The 18,951-nt window shown below is 39.6% G+C and overlaps 1 protein-coding gene across 3 annotated transcripts in view; it reads right to left on the bottom strand.

The window, feature by feature from the left end:
- The window catches only part of fhit (fragile histidine triad diadenosine triphosphatase), a 187,398-nt gene that overhangs the window by 35,854 nt on the left and 132,593 nt on the right, over nucleotides 1–18,951 (bottom strand). For all 3 annotated transcript variants that reach the window (XM_086087400.1, XM_086087401.1, XM_086087402.1), the window contains 3 exons: nucleotides 9,238–9,383; nucleotides 6,790–6,819; nucleotides 503–571 (listed from right to left, as the gene is read on the bottom strand). In XM_086087400.1, the coding sequence (XP_085943526.1) occupies nucleotides 503–571; nucleotides 6,790–6,819; nucleotides 9,238–9,383 (245 nt within the window). The remainder of the gene's footprint in view (nucleotides 1–502; nucleotides 572–6,789; nucleotides 6,820–9,237; nucleotides 9,384–18,951) is intronic.

Here is an 18,951-nt window from a genome sequence, read left to right on the forward strand (position 1 = left end):
GTTGGATTAATGTTACGTTATAACTATAATTTACTTATTTATTTATTTTTACTTTTCACCATGAATCCACCTCCTGTCTGTCCCACGTGCTTGTGCATGTTGCACACGCTAGCTGCAGATTAGAAAGGGTGTGTGGGTGTCACATGACAGATTCGCAGCAGATACAAGATTTTACTAAATCAAATAACTGTTGTCTCGTCTTTGTTCATGAATTAAAATGTCCATAGATTTTAGGCCAGTTTTGATCAAGTGAAGTACATTTTTATCTCGTCTTCATTAGTCAACAAAAATGCATACTGTTTTAGTCCCAGTTATTGTTCATTAATGAGGGTTTTAGTCTCATCTATTCTAGTTTTAGTCAGGTGAAAAATGTGTGTTGACGAAATTATTTTTGTTTGGTTTTCGTTTACGAAATTAACACTAATGCAAGTGAGATGTAGTTTTCATAAAATACTAAATTCAAACATACAAATCTAAAAGCACAAAACAGAAACGGTCATACCTCATCGTAGACACTATCATTGCGTTCAAAGTCACCAGCCTTTCTGGGAAGCACGTGGACATGGACATGCTGAAAGCAAACAAACAAGAGACGCCAACTGTTTAGGTGTTGTGTTTTGTATAGAGGGAATCAGACATTTTTGGGGAATCATTTGATACACTGATATGACAGATTGTTTCCGTGGAGACCCGTCATTAATTCACTGAATGTTAGACAAGCAAAACAGTGCTACTGCTTTGCCACAAATCACAGGAGAGTAACCGTAAATTCCACCATGCATGCTGTGTGCACACCACAGAGACTCCTTAATCTTCCACTTTTAAGAATGTAATTGACTTTCTTTCACCACACCGCTCCTATCCAACTGTTTCCGGTGACTATTCCCTTGCTGTCACAAACCTGGCAGCCTGTATGATTAACTGTGATTTGTTTCTCCGCATGGATGGTGTGGTTAATGCCCTCAAGACACCGCTTTAATTTACTAAATACTTAGGTTGAGCCCACATGAATATTTTCCCAAAAATTACATCTTTCTGCCTCCAGGGTTGTTCCGTATGACATATTTATTGTTGACCAAACACATGGGCTAAAAACAAACAAAAAAGGTAAGCGTAACTTAGTTTTGGGGCTGAAACAGATTCATTGCATTTCCATTAATTTCAGCGGGAAACATTAACTTGATTTATGAATGTTTCAGGTTATAAACAGGCTCACAGAACCCATTAAGTTTGTAACTTCCATTGTACTTTTATTGCATTGCTAATTTGATATCTGTGTTGGCATTGCTGACGGCAAATAGTTGTCTGAATAAATACTACTACTACTAATAATAATAATAATAATATCAAATTAGGTTGATTTGAATAAACAATCAATAATGAACATAAAATGCATTGAATTTATCATGAAGAAAATATACACTTCTAAACTACCTTAAAAATGTTTTAGGAGGTTTCTTTCTTTCTTTCTTTCTTTCATTATTTTTTAAGCTTTATTACTGTATAACAGCACCTGTGGCACATCTGGCTGTGGTTCTGGATACTCACATAGCATATTTTAAACATCATCTGCAGTGTGTGCTTTAAATCCCCTAACACCAAACATAATGCGGATGTATACAATTGTTAGGCTTCTAACAATCTTTCTAATTGGCAAGCATTGTTTGTCATTGCTACACGATGATGAATTTGCGAGGCGGGCTGAAACAATGTTTGAAAATGTTATAAATAAGACATCATGTGGCAGCATCTGCTTTTTCAAGTGAATTTTCTATGTAATGATATAATTTGCATTGGCTTACCTTAAAATAAACTTCTAAAGGCTAGAAATGTGAAAAAGAGACCAAAATTCGCAAAACAAAGTTTTTACACTTAGAGTGGGTGGATTTTGAAGCAAATTTTGGCTATGGAAACAGGTTTTGCAAATAACCGCTGGCAAGACGTTGCACGTTTTGACCGGATATTACGTCACACGTACGTTTGTAGTCCCAAAGCAATGTCGGACGATAAAGTAAGGTATGTTTGGAGGGACGACGAAACAAATGTTTTGAGAAATAATTAAAGAAACGAATATTAATGCTATTTTAGATGGAAAACAGCAACAACAAAAAAAGACTACGGTTTATTAAGAATTACAAAAGAAAACTCATAAGACATCATCACACAGCGCAGTGGCTTCCTGGTCTTCTTCTTCTTTTAAATTACTGGTAGATATCTATATGGTGTATAACGCCACCTACAAGCGGCGTAGTCCCCTCTCAATATTTGCTAACGAAGAACAGATGGAAACGGGCATAAGACACGTGTCATGTTTGGGTTCTGTTTTTCCTTGTGTCTCCCTCCCTTGGTCTTGTTAAGTGTAATCCTGCCCTTCCTCGTGTCAACCAATCAGTGCCCTCAGCCACTTGTGTCTTGCCCCAAGTGTGTCTTATTATGTCATTAGCGTGTGTGCATATTTAGTCTCCTGTCTCCCCTCTGTCTGTGTCGGTTCATTGTCGTTTTCCTCCTGTCATGCTGCCAGTTTTTTGCCTTGTTGTCCTCCCCATGTTTTGTTTTACTGCCATTTGGAGTTTGCTTTTGTTTTGAATAATTAAATTCCTTTTTTTGTCCATCACCTCTGCCTCCTTGCCCTGCTTCCCTGCGTTTGGGTCCTCCACCAAACTTTACCCCCGTGATAACATGTCAATTTTGCGCATTTTCAGTAAATTTGCTTAATAAATTTGAAACAATTTGATGTAAACCTGATTAATGATTGGTTGGTTGAACAAGGAGGCGTGTTGTTTTGGATAGGTGCTTTTTTTGCCATTTCTGTACAATACTCGACTATTGTGTGTACTGTTTTCATTCCACGTCTTTGTTAAAACATTGCAAGAATGGAAGGATTAAAAAACCGAGAGGTGAACGGATGAGGAAGTGCAGGCTCTCCTGAGCATTTACGGGGACGAAGAGACCCAACGCCACTTTAAAACTGCCACAAAAAATTATAAGGCATACCAATTAATAACAGCAAAGCTAGCCAAGCTAAATATAAGTTACACACAAAAACAAGTCAGGGAAAAACTGAAGAAGCTCAAGCAAGACTACAAAAAACTTAAGGACCACAACAGTCGCAGTGGAAATGACCGGAAATTGAATAAGTGGTATAAAAGACTGGACGCCATTCTCGGGGTGTACCACTGGCGGGACAAAATATTCTGCAATGGCTATGCTGGAAGCAATGTGCCAGGAGTTGATGGGAGTGTGCGAGGATTCATCGCCAACAGACTCGCTAACAGACCAAGGTAATACACAATAGCCTCAAAACACTTTGTAGTTATGTATTTATTAATTTATTAATTCCCTATTGAAGCACTTTGTTGTGTTGTTTTGTTTCTAAGGTCCTCTCTTGCTAGTGTTATTTTGTAGAGGAAATAGTGGCCTGATGTAAATCTTGCTGTTTAACCAAGATTGCTTAAAAACGGTTACAGACAAGTGCACGTTTAGGTCGATGAGCGGTTGCAACGTGGTGTACACCGCGCTAGCACTTAGATGTTAGCGGTATAGAGCAGTGCTGCGGTATCCTGTCCATGTCCCCGCCGCCCCCCACCTATTTTTTTTTTTTAATGCACCACATACACTCACTGATATGCCTGGGAGGCGGGTGGATCGGAGCGTGGGGATATAATTTCCCTCTGCTCCGGTTCACCTGCTCCTAATTTTAATGCACCACACACACATACTTGTATATATACTGGGTGGGGACACATTCAAGGTTTAGGGGTAGAGTTCGCCAGTCGGGGTGACGACCGTGGCCTTTCCCCGCTGGGCCTGGGGTTCGGGGGTGCCGGCCGTCCTCCGGTGCCCCCATCTCCCATGCTGCCCCCGGTGTTCCGTCCCTCCACGCGGCGGGGGTTGGGGTGGGCGCGGCTGCCCTCTCCACTCCGCTGTCCGGCCCCTCTTCGGCGCCGGTGCCTGGGTGCGGGGGGTCCCCGGTGGCTGCCGGTTGGTCGGGGGGGGCGGCTTTGTTGGGGGGGGGGGGGGGGTCTGGGGGTTTGCGGGCCTGGGGGCGACTGGGGCTGGGTTGGGGTGGATGGCGGGGGTGGATGGGGGGTCGTGGGGGTAGCGGGGGCTGTGGACCGGTGCTGTGCCTGGCGGGCCTGCAGTGCCCCGTCCTGCTGCGTTGGGTTGGGTGCGCGGGCCGTGTTGGGGTGGGGGGCGCTCCTGCTCCTGGGTTTGCTCTCCGGCCGGTGGCCCTGGCGGGGCCCGGGGGTCGTCCTTTGGCGCTGCCGCGGCCTGGGGGGCCCTGAGGTGTTGCGCTTGCTCTGTCCTGGCAGGGGTCGACGGCTCCCCTCTTTGGTGGAGATTTTCATGCATGCCAGATCCACCACACCAGCATCTATCAAAACTCAGACACAATCTGCTTCCTCCTCAGGTCATTGAATCGGTGGAGGCTGGTGTCTGTGGATCTCACTCTGCTTCGTTTGTCCTTCCTTCCTTTCCTCAGTCTCTCCTTTGGTCTCTTGAGGTCTCCCTGATTTTTTTGGATTTGTTGGAATTTATATGTTTCTGGAGTTGGTGAGGAATTCTGGTTGGTGGCCCGGTGGGTGGTGTCTGGCCGGTGCTGGATTTCACTTTCCTTTGTTTTCTTTGGTCCCCTCGGGTCTCCTGACGGCGGTGTTCGGTTTAGGTGAACGGTATGGGATTTTCTCTAATAGGTTTTTGGTGAACTAACGAATACACACACACTCGCACGCACGCACGCACGCACGCACATACACATACTCACCCACATACAAAAAAGAAAAAAGAAAAAAAAAAGAAAAAAAGAGCAATGATGATGACATTACCGAATGAACAATACTGAGCTCTTTTTGAAAAAATAAAATAAAAATAAAGCACTTAGATGTTAGCATACCATGTTAGCTTGGCAAAGTCAGGCATCAACAGCAACTCTAAGCCATGTTGTGAAATCCTTCCTAAATCAATTAAACTAATAAACGAAAGGTTTTGTAGGCAGGTAATGCCTAAACAACCCTACTTTCAGTGACAAAACAATATGAAAGCTTCGTGAAAAGAACGTGTGGAAGCTAGGCAGGCTATTCACGGTTAAAAGCAAAACAGCCATGTGTATGAATGAAGTGGGGAATATGTGGATTTACACAAAGCTGAATTTACAACACAATTTAAATGACACAACCCCCCGCCCCCTTCTTTTTATAAATATGGCATAATTTGGACAATGTCTCCTGGCAAAGAAAGGGGGAAAAAAGGGGTAGGGGGGAACGTTTATAGTCGAATGGAGTCCTTAGCTCACTCAACACTTGGCTCACGAGATATCTTTTTTCTTTTATGAAAACACTTAGAAGTGATGATTTTCTCTCACCGACGCTTAAAAAAAAGCCCACAGAGTAGGCTTCGTTGAGAACAAGAAATAATTAAAATTATTGAGTCTTATTCAATATTCCAGCCAAAACATACCAATTCGGCAGATAGAACAAATACCTAACTTAATTACACTTAAATGAAAGTACTATTATTAGCATTTATGTATGTACTATGTATTTTTATTTATCATGCTAACAGTTTTAATTGCTTCCATCAATGTTTTAAGTTGCAAAAAATAAGGAACTATTCATTGTGATTAAATCTCAATGAACATCCATCCATCTGCTATCTAGTTCATTGTTGCAGAGCAGAAAGCTAACTTAGCCTCATAACATTTATTTAGTTGTGGCGAATCGTCAATACAGGGCGTCAGAGTTTCATTAAATGTATTAACTATGTATTTAAATGTATTATTTGAGGCATGCACTCATAACTATACTGGCAGGAACAAATACAAGTAAAGAGCAACATTTAGCTTGATTTAGTATATCTATATACAAAGAGTGCCGGGAAGAAGCTGGGCTTCTGCCGGTGCTACTTTATGCTTACTCTAAGCCGCAGAAGGCCCCAATGCCCGCCTGCCATGGACTGCATAGAAACCAAGCTGAGTTCTCTGCATCTATACATTAACTCCAAACAACACAGTGAAATGTGGAGGACATGTAAAAAAAATAACTAGAGGTATACAGTGTTCCCTCGTTTTACGCTGGGGTTAGGTTAAAAAAAATACAGGAAGACCCCCCAACCAAACAACATGGCAACAACAGCTTGAAGCAAGTTCCTTCTACTTTTAAATCTGACGTTGAAGGTCGTTTTGGATTACCCTGTAAATTTGCCTGCAAACTTCTCTATTAAATATCAACATATAAGTGTACATCCAGTCGAATAAATAATTTTATTGCTTGATGAATATCGTTTTGAAATTAACTAATATTACCATCCTATCATGTTCTGTTTATCCTTTTCAAGGTCACCAGGCAATCATAGGTCACATAACAGACAACTATTGTTACTTTAAACCAAATTAGCACAGAAATGTGAATAGAGTGAACCAAAAAAAAAAGAAAAAAAGACGACTGTTTAAGTGGTGGATGGTAATATAATTATACATGATGTACCACAAACAGCATCAAAGTAACATTTAATATAAACATCTGAGTGGAACTTTTGAGTAGCAGTGATTGATTCTTATTATGATTCCATTAATATAATCAAAGTGGATCCCAGCGGATTCCCAGTCAGCTCCTTTTCTTTTTTAATATGGCCTATAACCAAAAATGATTTAACTCTTTTAGAATAGAATATGAAATTCATCAATGCTAGGAGTTTGGAACTAGAAATGAAATACAATTTATATATTATGGTGTATAACTGTTGCAGAATCCTCATGACATATTCAGAAGTTGTGAATTATTGAGTTCTCACCGTCACAGTTTGTCCAGCTTCAGGGCCATCCTAGTGGGAACAAAAAGAAGTAATTAGAAACGATTAATAAATTCTTAAGTACGATCTTAGGTGTCCTTCCATCAAAATAAATGTTTCTTTTAAACTGTTTTTATCCGTTACATATCAAAATGAATCTGTGACCTATTTAAAGTGAGACAGCTGTGCAGTTCGTAGATTGGAACAGCTAAAAAAGGCAATAGGCTTGTAAAATGCTTGGAGTTGAATTCAGCACTGTTATGATGCAGGATCGTGACATGCTCACTTTGTGGTTGCAACTTTCTCACTTAACTCAGGAAAAATGAATGACGGCGACAATGCACAGCATCTCAAACGTTGCATCAGATGCCAGTCTCAGAGGAGCTGAGGATTAAACTGCTTTAAGTTTATTTTTGGAGAAGCTTTGAAGTATTTCAGAACCAGGATTGTAAAGCCTTGGAGGATGGCTTCTTAAATGTTCACATCTTATACGTTCACACGCACTACAAATTCTGTCAGGTGCCATGTACAGCCAATGAACCAACCCCCACAAATACCTGTACACACTTTTGGTCATTTTCAGAAAGTTTTAATTCAACATTTGTGTTCTTGAGTAGCACTGAAAGACATTTATCAACTGCCTCAGTTCCTGGGTTGCGTGTTCACGTTTTTACTTATTGCTAAATGACAATAAGAATTTCAGTCATTTATATTGCATGTCAGCGTTGTGCCAAGTGGTGAGTATTTGAAAGCTTTAGAATCACAAGACTAGTCTAGATGTCCTTAGTTGAGGCACCTGTTGTAGGTGTGGTTATTATGTTAATCAGACCCACTGTTTTGTAACAGTGAAGAACTGTTCCGCCACAGACACATTTTCAGAAAATTAAGATTTACTTTGTTGTTTAATTTCACATTTTATAATTCTGCAGGCATCTCAGAGACTATTCTGCATACAAACAAAGTCACTTTTTTCATATGTCCCTATTAACTCATTCAAACCCAAAAACGTGTAAATAATTTTTTTAATATGTTGTCATTCACTCCAAAAAACTTACTTATACGTTTTTATGCAAGAGCATACAGAAGGCTTTGATATAGCTTCTGACATGAAGAGGTTACTTAAAGCAATGGTAATTATAAAAAAATGGCCAGCAGGTGGCATTAGAGTATAAGAGATCTGCTAGGGCCATGTTGCAATAAGCTCTTTTTGCCAGTGTTTTCAACAGATTTGTGAATAATGATGAAACATAGCTATATTCTAATGCTAATTGCTGCAAAATTGAAATGGATATAAATGTAATTTTTTCCTGATGAAAGAAGAGGCTCTCATCTTTCTTTCGGTAGGTTCCACGTTATTATAGCAATAGAACACAATATTCTGTGGGCCTGCAAAATCAGTCAAAATCCAGTAAAACAGCTGGGCGAGAAGGGGGTTGCTTCAGAGAAAATGGCTGCGAGTGAATGAGCTAATAATTTATGATTGTAAAGCATGTTCTTCTACTACCAATCCAACATTCTATCCTGTTGGTGAAATTAACAATGATTTGATTTGTGTTATTTGCTACAAATTTGTTTGTAATAATCATCAGACAATAAATGTGAGTTAACAAATACATGCGATGCCTAATAATTATTTTTGACCCTCTTATGATCAGAGAAAAATTCAGTCTAATGACCCCCCCCCCATTTTTTTTTTTTTATTTAATTTTATTTTTTTATCATTAACACTAGATGATTTGTATGATACTATTTTTCACAGGGATGGCACACTGATGAAAACAATTGAGAGCTCCTGCAGACAATAGTACTTTAATGTGGTATCTGGAAAAAAATTATCTGTCGAGTATTTAATTTTACAGTTAATCTTAGTGATCAATTTCCCAGTCAAAGAAAGTGACGTCAAGGTAAAGGTTGCTCTTTACTGTGTTTTTTCTCCCCCATCTTGCCAACCTGTGAGACAATTTAGTCCGAGAGGGCCACAGTGCACGCGAGGTGCTATTTTCAAATTAGCATATATATCACACGTTATGCAAAAAAAGGCCTTTTAATCTGAGGTGAGAGCCTGTCTGTGTGTAGGTTGTTGTATGTGTCAAGTGATGGCTCTGAATTTAGTTTCTATCATATTATGTTCAATGTATCACACAAGAGTGGAGCAAGGTGTAAAATCTTGTTACAAGAAAGAATAGCTCGACACAATCAATTTATTGACTTGGAGAAATGACTATGAACGTTTTTGAATATTGATTGCTTCGGTTTGTCAAAAAGAAAAGTCCATAGTAGCCTACATATACTTTAGCTCATATCCTGGACTACAATAAATCTTGGTCAGTGGCTATAGTTATTATTATTAAGTAGGAAAATGTAATCCATGAAGAATGTTTGTATACAGAATTTTACGACATGTTTAATATATCTTCTGTACAAGAAAACATTTAATTCTGATGTTTTTACCTGGATGGCAATGGTGAGAGATGTGGCATTGAAGTGTTTCTCAACCAGGTTGGCAACTCTCTGGGTGGTGCTGAATAAATCTTTCACCTCGTCTGGTCGAAGATCCCGAAAACGCTCCACTTGTCTCAGTGGACAGACCAATACATCTGAAAGGTTCTCTTAAGGATGTTTGGAATTACAGAGAAAGTCACCATCTGCTAATATTTTGTATTTATACTCAACAAAAATATAAATGCAACATTTTTGTTTTTGCTCCCCCATTTTTTTAAGAGATGAACTCAAAGATCTAAACTTCTTCCACGTACCCAATATCACCATTTCTCTCAAATATTGTTCACAAACCAGTCTACATCTGTTATAGTGAGCACTTCTCCTTTGCCGAGTTAATCCATCCCACCTCACAAGTGTGCTATGTCAAGATACTGATTAGATCAGAAAACCAGTACTGATTGGCTTACTTTTCTGAGTCACCAGACTGGTTGCAGGAGCGACTGGAAAACTTTAAACGGGACAGGAATTAATTGCAAATGGGTTCCTCCGTCTGGCTAATTCTGAAGCAGACATTTTTCAGCTCTGTTGAAGAAGATAGTGATCAATGGAATACAATTTGTTTGGCAACCATATAGACTTAAATATAGAGTATTTCCAATAAGACGCTATATTTGTTGAGGGGTGAACCGGTGAGAACTCTTCAGATGAGTGTTGTTGCACCAAAAAACAAAACCCAAAAATGTTCGGTCGTGTAGTCAAAAACAATTTAATTCCAATAAAGTCCAATCCTTTCCATTAATGTCCAAAACACAGCATAAGCCTTTCCACATACAGCAACAACGGTAAAAAAACAACAACTGTTTGCTTATAAGGCCCCGTCCAGAAGGAAGCAAAGCCGGTTTCGTTCCTCAAACAAATCTCGTACACACAGAAGCATTTCAAGACTTGCATGTGTCCAAAAGAAGACGCTGAGGACGTTTAACGGCTGTAATGTATATGCCAAGTCTGGAGTGGCGCTGTAGCACAGCCACAGGGAGTTAACGGAAAGCGTAGAAGAAGAATCAGCGAAGAAGACAAACACTTTTTTTTTCTAACTTTATTCCAATCGACAAAACTAACATGGCTTTGCATGTATCAAAACAACATGAAAAAGTCGAACACAGGAGAAGTGAAAAAGGCGGGTGATTCAAGTACAACACCGCTTGTTGTGGGAATAAAGAAGCAAAATCTTTAGCTGCAAAAGCATAAGCAAGCTAAGGAGGCTGCACAAAACAACTATGATACGTCATCAATCTGCGACAATGCGTCATCGAGCTGCGACCATTACGTCATCACTGGAGGAGTATCCTGCATATGGTGTCCAGATAGACGCGTACGGGGCGCGTTTTGAAATCTTTTTACTCTGCAGTGGCAAAACCACACACATCCAAAGGCCACTGAGTACAAACAACTCTTTCTTTTGAGTGAATTATTTTGAGAACCAATGTATTTATTTTTATTGTTTACACAGTGTAATCCCACAAGGGGGAATTCAACTCAATCTGATGTATACTTTGTAGGGGTCTGCCAAAAACTCGATTCTCATATGAATCCCGATTCTCATTTAGTACGATTTAGAATCTATTTTAAATGTCCCAAAATCAATTTAATAAAAAATATTCTATACTGTCTTGCCCTTGTTTGTGTGTGCCTTAATTGGGAGGGCTGTTGTACACAATTTGGCCACTTAGGGGCAGTGTGGTTCCGCGCGTTCTGATACACAGTTAAGTTGTAGCAACATCAGAGAGTAGAAGAAAAAAGTCACAATCAAGTTATGCCAATAAAAGTTGGGTTTTTTTGCAGCGTAGAAAGAGCATATGCCGGTAAGTAATGTTAAGATGCTTATCTGTATACATTCCTGAAGCGTTTTGCATGAATAGCCGTTCTTTTGAGTGATAAAAGTGTCGCGAGTAGCACACTAATTAGCATTAGCGAGTCAGACTGGAGTAGATCGTGACGATTCTTTGCTGATCTATAAATTGAAGCAGAATTCATTGTCAATCAAATCATTTTTTATCGAAAATCCATTCTGAATCGAATCACAGACCCAAAAATTGGAATCGAATTGTCAGACAGTCAAATATTCCCACCCCTAATACTTTGTGTTGCATATTACCAGACATGCTGTTATGCAAGGAGGGATTCAGAGCGAGATGCACGCAAATAGTGCTGCACCACTTGATCTGGGGACAAAGCCTTGCTTAAGGGAAGCTCAACAGTAGCCAGCAGGCAGATTATTATCTCTCCAACAGCTAGTTTCCATGGTTTGCATTTTTGTCCAGAGCAGGACTCGTGTTCTTATAGACAAGATACTGCCACCCCACCCCAATGACGCCAGAATACAGATACTAAAAAGTGACAAAGAAATAATATCAAGACTGCACAAATAGAAAGTAAAGTTTATGTCTGTCAGCACAATAAAGCCCTTGTCCGTGAAGTCACTCTACGCGACACAAAACCCAATGTGCCAGATGAGCGCTCACAGTATTCTATCGGTTCCACCTGCTCGACTGGTTCCTTGCATGCTACAGCAATCAAACACCAAGACGGCTCTACCCCATGCGCAACCGGAAATATAGTGGCAATTTACATTACTTACTAAAACGCTTAAGTCGGTCCCATTACACCATCAGTTCTTTGTACGCACAACCGGAAACAGTGAATTATTGCCCATCTGTAGCCATAAATGTGGTCCTCGGTTCAACATTGTTGCTACAGCAACGTGTCAGATGGGTCAATAATGTGGGACAGTCTGAGCAGAGCCAGATCATTTTATGAACCGCCCACCTGTAGCAGCGCCAGCCAATATGACACAGTGCCGTGTCACTACTGTGTAGTTTACAATGTTCCCTCGGTATATCGCGGTTCACCGTTTGTGGGCTCGCTGTTTTGCTTTTTTTTTTAAGTGCAATTTTTATGAAGCCCCTAAGGTGACATGGTAGGGTGGGAAAAATTATTTGTGTTCCCTCACAAAAAACTGCATTCTCTCGCAACAAATTGCATTCCCTCGCAAAAAAACTTTGCATTCCCTTGCAAAGATTGCGTTATCTTGCAAAGATTGCAGTCCCTCGCAATAAATGTGAGATAACGCAAAGTTTTTTGTGAGTGGACGCCTTTTTATTTATTCATTTATTGTTACATGTTTATGTACTTCCGGGTCAGTTTGGATACTGTAGCCTCAAATGCGCAGGTGAAGGCAGGCACCATAGCATAGATATCTACGGCAGTACTTTTTCGAAATAAAATTCAATTAAGTTTTCCCACTGCTGTAGACGCTCCATCCTCGTCGCTTTTGGTCATACCGTAGTTGACCCGGAAGTACATCAACTAGTTAAAAAAAAAAAAGCGTCCTCTCACAAAAAACAAAAACAAAAAAAAACTTTTGCATTATCTCACAATCATTGCAAGGGAACGCAACCTTTGCAAGGCAATGCAATTTTTTTGCGAGGGCATGCAAAGAACGCGAGGGAACACACAATTTTTGTGAGAGAACGCAAATTATTTTTTTCCCCGGCCATGTCACCTTATGGGCTCCGTAGCTTCTTCTTTTTTTCACAGTACAGGGAGTCCTCAAATTACGGTGGCGTTCCGTTCCTACGCTGGCGATCCCAAATTTTGACTCAAGTCGGATTTCCCCGTTAAAGTCGATATTTACATCGAAATACTTGTACAGTAATTTTAAAAAACATATTTGCGCGACCCGGAAGAGCCGTAACCAATATTTTGTGTTTCCGCACGGACATTCATTATTGCTGACGGATGGCAGAGCGTGGCTAATTCAAACTTAAACACGGACATGTGACGCGCCTAATGGTGAGCCAACCCTTTCGATGGACATCCTGCTGGAGGTAACAACACAACTCTAAATAACTTTAAAATGGCGTGATTACTGTGGGAAATTAACAAAAAAAGAAGGTGCCACGGACGAGGCACAGGTGCCGTAAAGTTGAAACGCCATAGGTTGAGGATTCGCTGTAGTGTATTTTATTTTATTTTTTTAGAATCTATGAAGGTTCGAACATTGAGACTGTTTAAACAAGACAGATATATGACATGCCTCTCTGATAAAAGTGTATAAAGTGTAGTGTGGGGTTTTACAGACTTAATTCATATATGCAAGGCAGTTTTATTGCAATAGCACATTTCATAAACAAGGTAACTCAATGTGCTTTGTGATTCCAATCAGCCTCACCCTGTAAAAGGCTAACAGCAAGAGATTGTGTCATGTCCTTACAATTAGTGTTCACAGAGTGAGCTTTCCAAATGTCATTGTCTGGGACAATCTCTTCCTTGAGTCTTCAGTATGGAGGTAAATTTGGTGCAAAACTAACTTGTGCAAAAAATTTGTACCTGTAGAAAAAAGTCTAAATTTGTATCTGTAAAAGTCGTGATTTGTATCTGTAAAAAAAATGTGTGCCTGTAAAAAAAAATTTTGTATCTGTAAAATAAATTTGTACCTGTAAAAAAAAAATGTGTATGTGTAAAACAAATTTGTATCTGTAAAAACAAATTTGTACCTGTAAAAGTCATGATTTGTATCTGTACAAAAAAATTTTTGTACCTGTACAAAAAGTATAAATTTGTATCTGTAAAAGTTGTGATTTGTACCTGTAGAAATGACAACTTGTAGTCAAAGAAGTCTTGTGGCATTTTTTCCATAAATTGTAATATTTGAAATAAAATGATTAAATACAGACGGTAAAGGGTTGAGGTTAAAATACCTGTAGCGGCTTAAAGATCCACTCGCAGTAAAAACGTTTTGTTTTAATTTTATTATGATAGTAAGAGTACAGATGCTTGAATATAATGTTAGTCAAATACAAGTAGCTGAGTACTGTCCACTTTTCTTTTCTTTTCTTTTTTTTTACAGGTACAAGCTATTGATCGTATGTTTACACTGGTAGGCTTCAAATCTTGAAATACAAATCGTGACTTCAATGTGTTCAGTTTTCGTGACAACAACATGAGATGAGCTAGCTAGCTAGCACCGGATTACGAGCTATGTTCGTACAATAAATTTTACCTTCATACTAAAACTTCTTTCTTTCTGCCCACTTGGAGTGCTCTGCATGTCAACCAACGTTTAAGCTGTTCCACACGGTGTTCGTATATTGAACCATGTTGAAATGTTCACGCCTGGGACGTCCTCTTCTTCCAAAATGACGCGCAAACTGGTGTGGCTACTCTGTTTGGAATTGCGGACTTGTGCATGGGTGTCATTTGAGTTCAACCCACGGTCGTTCGCTCAACCAATGAGGTAGAGCTTTAGCCCGCCCAAATCCTCCAGAGCCCGCCCTCTTCTTCTACGAGTACAAATCACGGCGCTCTACAAGTACGAATCAGTTTTGCACCTTTTGTAGCGAGATAAATGGGGCAAAACTCACGTCACTGGACAGCAGCAGAAAACCCACTTGTGACTCCTAGTGGCGACTTCTTTGACTACAAGTTGTCATTTCTACAGGTACAAATCACAACTTTTACAGATACAAATTTATACTTTTTGTACAGGTACAAAAAATTTTTTGTACAGATACAAATCATGACTTTTACAGGTACAAATTTGTTTTTACAGATACAAATTTGTTTTACACATACACATTTTTTTTTACAGGTACAAATTTCTTTTACAGATACAAAAAAATTTTTTACAGGCACACATTTTTTTTACAGATACAAATCACAACTTTTACAGATACAAATTTAGACTTTTTTCTACAGGTACAAATTTTTTGCACAAGTTAGTTTTGCACCAAATTTACCTCCATACTTCAGGGGTTTGCCAATGATAATAAAGCATGTTTGATATCCTATTATTTTCTGCCACAACAATTACTTGTTTTTTTATTCACTCCCAGGGTTACGTGCATGCAATAAAAAATACATTGCAGATTGGTTTTACATTGCAAATGCAATCATTTCTTTGAGGCAAGACATCTGTCCCGCTTCTACACCTCCCCAAACATACCCCCACTCCTCACACACCTGAAATCCATTAACATTTCCAATGCCATTGTGTCATTTTGAAACTACATCAATGAATTCACATTAGCCTGAAATAAACATATTTCCCTGACCTCTGTCAAGCTCATCTCACAGATCATTTTCACACTAATTCTGATGGCGTTTGAGGCAGTGGGCTGTTCACACAAGAAAATGACTTGATGCAGTATAATTCTTGCGCATGCAAAATGGGTGGTACTGTGGTTACAAAATTTTACACATATCTGTCCGACAGTCTGTGATTGGCTAGTGGTCAGTCCAGGGTGTTACCCCGCCTCTCGCCCAAAGTAAGAAGGGATATGTTTCAGCTCACCCATGACCCCAATGGTGTAGAAAATAGATGACTGGCCAGGTAATTAGAGTGCATCCATGGAACAATGTCCTCAATATAGCTTTTTCTTTGCAGATAAAATTGTGTAGTATTGGTTTGTTTATACATTTGAATTTTTTTTTTTGGGCATACAGTACTAGAAAAATTATATACTACAGGTTTGGGGAGTAACGGAATACATGTATCGGCGTCTATCGGCTTTACATATTCAGAATACAAAAAAGAAAAGTAACTGTATTAAATTACAGTACAGTACAGAAAGAAACCATGTAATCAGATTATAAATTATAAATTAAAAATGGGGATTATTTTGAGGGATTAGAGTGAGTGAGTCAGTGAGTGAGTGAGTGAGTGAGTGAGTGAGTGAGTGAGTGAGTGAGTGAGTGAGAGAGAGAGAGAGAGAGAGAGAGAGAGAGAGAGAGAGAGAGAGAGAGAGAGAGAGAGAGAGAGAGAGAGAGAGAGAGAGAGAGAGAGAGAGAGAGAGAGAGAGAGAGAGAGAGAGAGATGTAATGTAAATTCCAAGTTTCCTCTTACCAATTTACTATTTAGGCTATGTTCATATGAGGACGATCTGAACAGAAGACACAAAAGTGGTGTCTCGTTTCCACTTTTTATTTCATGTTTTGATGAGCGTTTTACAGAGAAAATATGCGTGCATTTGGTGACGCAAGAGAAGGGACCAAAAGTCATATCCTGATATATTTTGGCTTAATATCGATACATGATATATATCCCAATACATATCCAAATTCAAACTATGCCCAACTCTACATAAATCTCTGGCTCTAGTCATGTCTGTCATTAAAATAAAGAAACCGCAGTTGCACATGACTTCAGTGTGTTTTCCTTCTTTCTTTGTAGACCACAATAGTTGCTGTACTGTGAACTAGGGATGCTCCGATCCACTTTTTTCATTACCGATTCGATACCGATACCTTGGGTTCAATATCTACCGATACCGATCCAATCCATACTAAATTGTCTTTGCACTAGTCCCCCCCAATAATATTCAATATATTTCCAATAAAAAAACCTCAAATGCTTTTAGATGTTCTTTAATGTCTTTAAAATATATTTTTAACATTTTTGGAGTATGATTTTCATTCAATATTTTCAATACATTTATTGAATGTATCTTGAATGAATGTAATCATTACTTAAGTGACGGTACACTTTTATTTTCTCACATTCAAGCAGTGTTAATGTTGCATAATGTGGCCAAGGCTCGCCTGATTCCGAGCGCTTCTGTTTACAAAATTTGTTTGATGTGGCCAAGGCTCCTGCATCACTTGCTTCTGTCTACAAACTGTCTGTCATGTCTGCATGTAAACAAATATTCATAGGCTACATGCTTTTTTGCTCTTCATAGTTTAAAAAAATTAATGATCACCAAATGCCACATGTATATACAAAATGCCATTACAACGGGCATCATTAATTACATTATTCGTTGTCTCCGTGAGATCGAGTCCGGCCATCCTGGGTGGAGTTCGCATGTTATCCCCGTGCTTGCGTGGGTTTTCTCCAGTTACTCCGGTTTCCTCCCACATTCCGAAGACATGCATGGCAGGTTAATTGAACACTCCAAATTGTCCATAGGTGTGATTGTGAGTGTGGATGGTTGTTAGTCACTGTGCGCCATGCAACCAGTTTAGGGTGTACCCCGCCTACTGCCCGAAGCCAGCTGGGATAGGCTCCAGCGCCCCCTGCGACCCTTGTGAGGACAAGCGGTTAAGAAAATGGATAGATGGATGGATATTCGTTGTCTCGTCTGCCTCCTTCCATGGAGACGTGAACGTGCGCGCGGCTAGGAGATAAGCCTCTTTGGATCGAGGTGTGGATCGGGACCATTTTGACAGATACCAGATTTTTTTCCCAATATCTGGGCCGATACCTGATCCACGTAACGGATCGGAGCATCCCTACCGTGAACATGTTTTTAGATGTCAATATCAAGCAGATAGTATCCACATATCATTAACAACTTTTAGAGTGAGAAAAAGAATAGGATCAAATCAGCCGATCCTCGAGACTGCAGTATTGGTGTCGGTGTTGGATATGAAAAAGTGGTATCGAGCCATCCCTATCACAAACTCACAAATGAACAGTGTTGGGAATAACGGGGTTTAAACAAACGGCGTTAGGTAACTCCGTTTTCTTTTCATAAACGGACTAATCTAACTAATTATTCTCCCCATATTTGAAACACTGTTATCGTTATTGCATAAGAAATGCGTTGCGTTACAATGTATTTATTAGATTCAAGGCTCGAAGTCAGCTTACAAGACATTCTGCGGTGACTAACTCTGAAAATGTCATTTGAGCACAGTTAGAGGCACTGTTGTTGTCGGACCTGGTCACAATAAAATTGTCTTGACAGCTGAAATGTATAGTGACTTTTATTTTGGAGGTGCCAAAAGAAGCGTGTCATGACATAACGGACGTGTCGTCCTTCTTCCTTCTGGACCTTAAGGCTGAGCATATTTTAGCATTTTAGCAAAGAGTCCACGTCCTCGCCTGGAACTGGTTTGACAACTTTGACAAGAGTGACATTAATAAAAAATAACAGTCGAGATTTGCCGAAAACACGGCCGCCATGAGGAGCGATTTGTTGACAATCATGTTCCATCAAGAGCCATATTGCGACTCCACAAGCACCACAACAGCGATAAAGATACCGGTAAGTTATAGCGACACGCTCGCCTCGTGTAATTAATAGCGTCAACAATTGTATTTCTCTTATTTCACGAGTGCTAAACATGTGAAAAGTGTTGACAGAAATATGCTCACATTCACGGAGGCGATGGAGTGACATTTGTATGTGAATGATGCATGTCAAGCCTAGAGTTGGGCAGTTTATCTGATGTAAATCAATCATTAAACACGTCTTTATATGTGTAGAATTATAAACTGAAGATATATCACCATACTCTCATATTTGAAAGTGTACAAAAGTATATGTTTTTCCAGAGAGATCAATGTCTACATGAAGACATGCCCTGAGCAGCCACTTCCTCTGTGATTACGTATTGTCCTAATTCTTGATTTTTGTGCAACATTGCATCATGTTAATGATTGCTTATTCTTGTTTACTAAAAATGTAAAAGTGAAGGCAGTATTCTCCTGCACTGAGTCTGCATGCCATCTTGTGATAAATGTTCCCATATCCACTTTAGTCACTTCCATAAAATGGAACTAACACTCGCCAATACCTGTACATTGGAGGCAGTGGGGAAAAGACACCCTCACAATATCACAGGCCATAATGAAGGCAGCAGACCAGACCCTCAATTCAATCAAAATGCCCTTTGTGTTGGCAGTTTAAAATCGTGGATGGTTAAAACTAAAAGATC

The sequence above is a fragment of the Leptonotus elevatus genome, chromosome 10 (assembly GCF_054856555.1).
Source record: "Leptonotus elevatus isolate MCC_2025b chromosome 10, RoL_Lele_1.0, whole genome shotgun sequence".
NCBI classification, from domain to species: domain Eukaryota; kingdom Metazoa; phylum Chordata; class Actinopteri; order Syngnathiformes; family Syngnathidae; genus Leptonotus; species Leptonotus elevatus.